Here is a 2,315-nt window from a genome sequence, read left to right on the forward strand (position 1 = left end):
TATATGCAAAATGAAAAAACAAAAGTCATTTTCAAATTATGTTCAGTAAAACTTCTAGAGGAAAACATTGGAGAAAAATAATCTTTGCGACTTTATGTAAGGCAAAGCTTTCTTAGACAAGTCACAAAAAAGGGTAATCCAAAAATAAATAAATTGGACTTTATCAAAATTAAAAACTTTTGCTCTTCAACAAACGTCATTTAAAAATATGATAGCCTGGGCTTCCCTGGTGGCGCAGTGGTTGGGAGTCCGCCTGCCGATGCAGGGGACATGGGTTCGTGCCCCGGTCCGGGAAGATCCCACATGCCGCGGAGCGGCTGGGCCCGTGAGCCATGACCGCTGAGCCTACGCGTCCGGAGCCTGTGCTCCGCAACGGGAGAGGCCACGGCAGCGAGAGGCCTGCGTACCACAAAAAAAAAAAAAAAAAAAATGATAGCCTTTTGGCTCTCAGAGCAGCACCATGGCGGTCGGAAAGAAGAAGCGCCTTACAAAAGGCGGTAAAAAGGGAGCCAAGAAGAAAGTGGTTGACGCATTTTCTAAGAAAGATTGGTACGACGTGAAAGCACCAGCTATGTTCACTATAAGAACTATTGGGGAAACACTAGTCACGAGAACTCAAGGAACCCAAATTGCATCTGATGGCCTCAAGGGCTGTGCGTTTGAAGTGAGCCTTGCTGATCTGCAGAATGATGAAGTTGCATTTAGAAAATTCAAGCTTATTACTGAGGATGTTCAGGGCAAACACCGACTGACTAATTTCCATGGCATGGATCTTACCTGTGACAAAATGTGCTCCATGGTCAAAAAATGGCAGACCATGATTGAAGCTCACGTTGATGTCAAGACTACCAATGGTTATTTGCTTCGTCTCTTCTGTGTGGGTTTTACTAAAAAACGCAACAATCAGATTCGGAAGACCTCTTAGGCCCAGCGCCAGCAGGTCCGCCAGATCTGCAAGAAGATGATGGAAATCATGACCCGAGAGGTGGAGACAAATGACTTGAAAGAGGTGGTCAATAAATTGATTCCAGACAGCATTGGAAAAGACATAGAAAAGGCCTGCCAATCTATTTATCCACTCCATGATGTCTTTGTTAGAAAAGTAACAATGCTGAAGAAGACCAAGTTTGAATTGGGAAAACTCATGGAGCTACATGGTGAAGATAGTAGCTCTGGAAAAGCTACTGGGGGTGAGATAGGTACTAAAGTTGAACGAGCTGATGGATATGAGCCACCAGTCCAAGAATCTGTTTAAAAATCAGACCTTTAATGGTGACAAATAAAAGACCTCATTTGTGATATTTTAAAAAATAAAAATAAAAAATAAAAATAAAAATATGATAGACAAGCCAAAGATTGGGAGAAAAGATTTGTAAATTATATATCCGATAAAGGATTTGTTTCCAGAATGTATAAAGAACAACAAAAGACAAACAACTCAATTAAAAAATGAGAGCTTCCCTGGTGGCGCAGTGGTTGAGAGTCCGCCTGCCGATGCAGGGGACACGGGTTCGTGCCCCGGTCCAGGAAGATCCCACATGCCGAGGAGTGGCTGGGCCCATGAGCCATGGCCTCTGAGCCTGTGTGTCTGGAGCCTGTGCTCCACAACGGGAGAGGCCACAACAGTGAGAGGCCCGTGTACCGCAAAAAAAAAAAAAAAAGAGCAAAAGATTTAAATAGACATTTCTCCAAAGAAGATATACAAATGGCTAAGAAGCACATGAAACGATGTTCAACATCATTAGTCATTAAGAAAATGTGAATTCAAGCCACAAAGAGATACTAATGCATACCTATCACAATGGCAATAATCAAAATGACAAGTGTTGGTGAGGATGTGAAACAAGTGTAACCTTGATACATTGCTAGTGAGAAGGTAAAATGATGCAGCTACTTTGGAAAATAGTTTGGTGATTTCTTACAAAAATTTAATAAAAACTTACCATATGACCCACTCCTAGGTATCTACTCAAGAGAAATGGGTAAAAACATGTCCACACAGAGACTTGTAGGTAAATATTCGTAGCTATGTTATTCTTAATAGGCGAAAACTGGAAACAATCTAAATTTCCACCAACAGATAAATAGGTGAACAAAATGTGGTGTATCCATACAATGAGATACTACTCAGCAATAAAAAGGAACAAAGTCCTAATTCATGCTATATCTCTGGATCACAAAAACAGTATGCTAAGTAAAAGCAGTCATGTAGAAAAAGAGTACATATTGTATGATTCTGTTTATATGAAATGTCCAGAAAGGGCAAATCTATATATCAAGTAGATCAGTGATTGTTTGGGGTTGGAGTGGGAGTG

The 2,315-nt window shown here is 41.0% G+C and overlaps 1 protein-coding gene across 1 annotated transcript; it reads left to right on the forward strand.

The window, feature by feature from the left end:
• Positions 1-248: 248 nt before the first annotated feature.
• On the forward strand, positions 249-1,293 carry LOC308620621 (small ribosomal subunit protein eS1-like). The gene has a single exon (XM_081240409.1). The coding sequence runs from the start codon at positions 461-463 to the stop codon at positions 923-925; it is 465 nt and encodes a 154-aa protein (XP_081096535.1). The 5' UTR covers positions 249-460; the 3' UTR covers positions 926-1,293.
• Positions 1,294-2,315: the final 1,022 nt, after the last annotated feature.

This window comes from Mesoplodon bidens, assembly GCF_964165515.1.
Source record: "Mesoplodon bidens genome assembly, chromosome: 7".
NCBI classification, from domain to species: Eukaryota; Metazoa; Chordata; class Mammalia; order Artiodactyla; family Ziphiidae; genus Mesoplodon; species Mesoplodon bidens.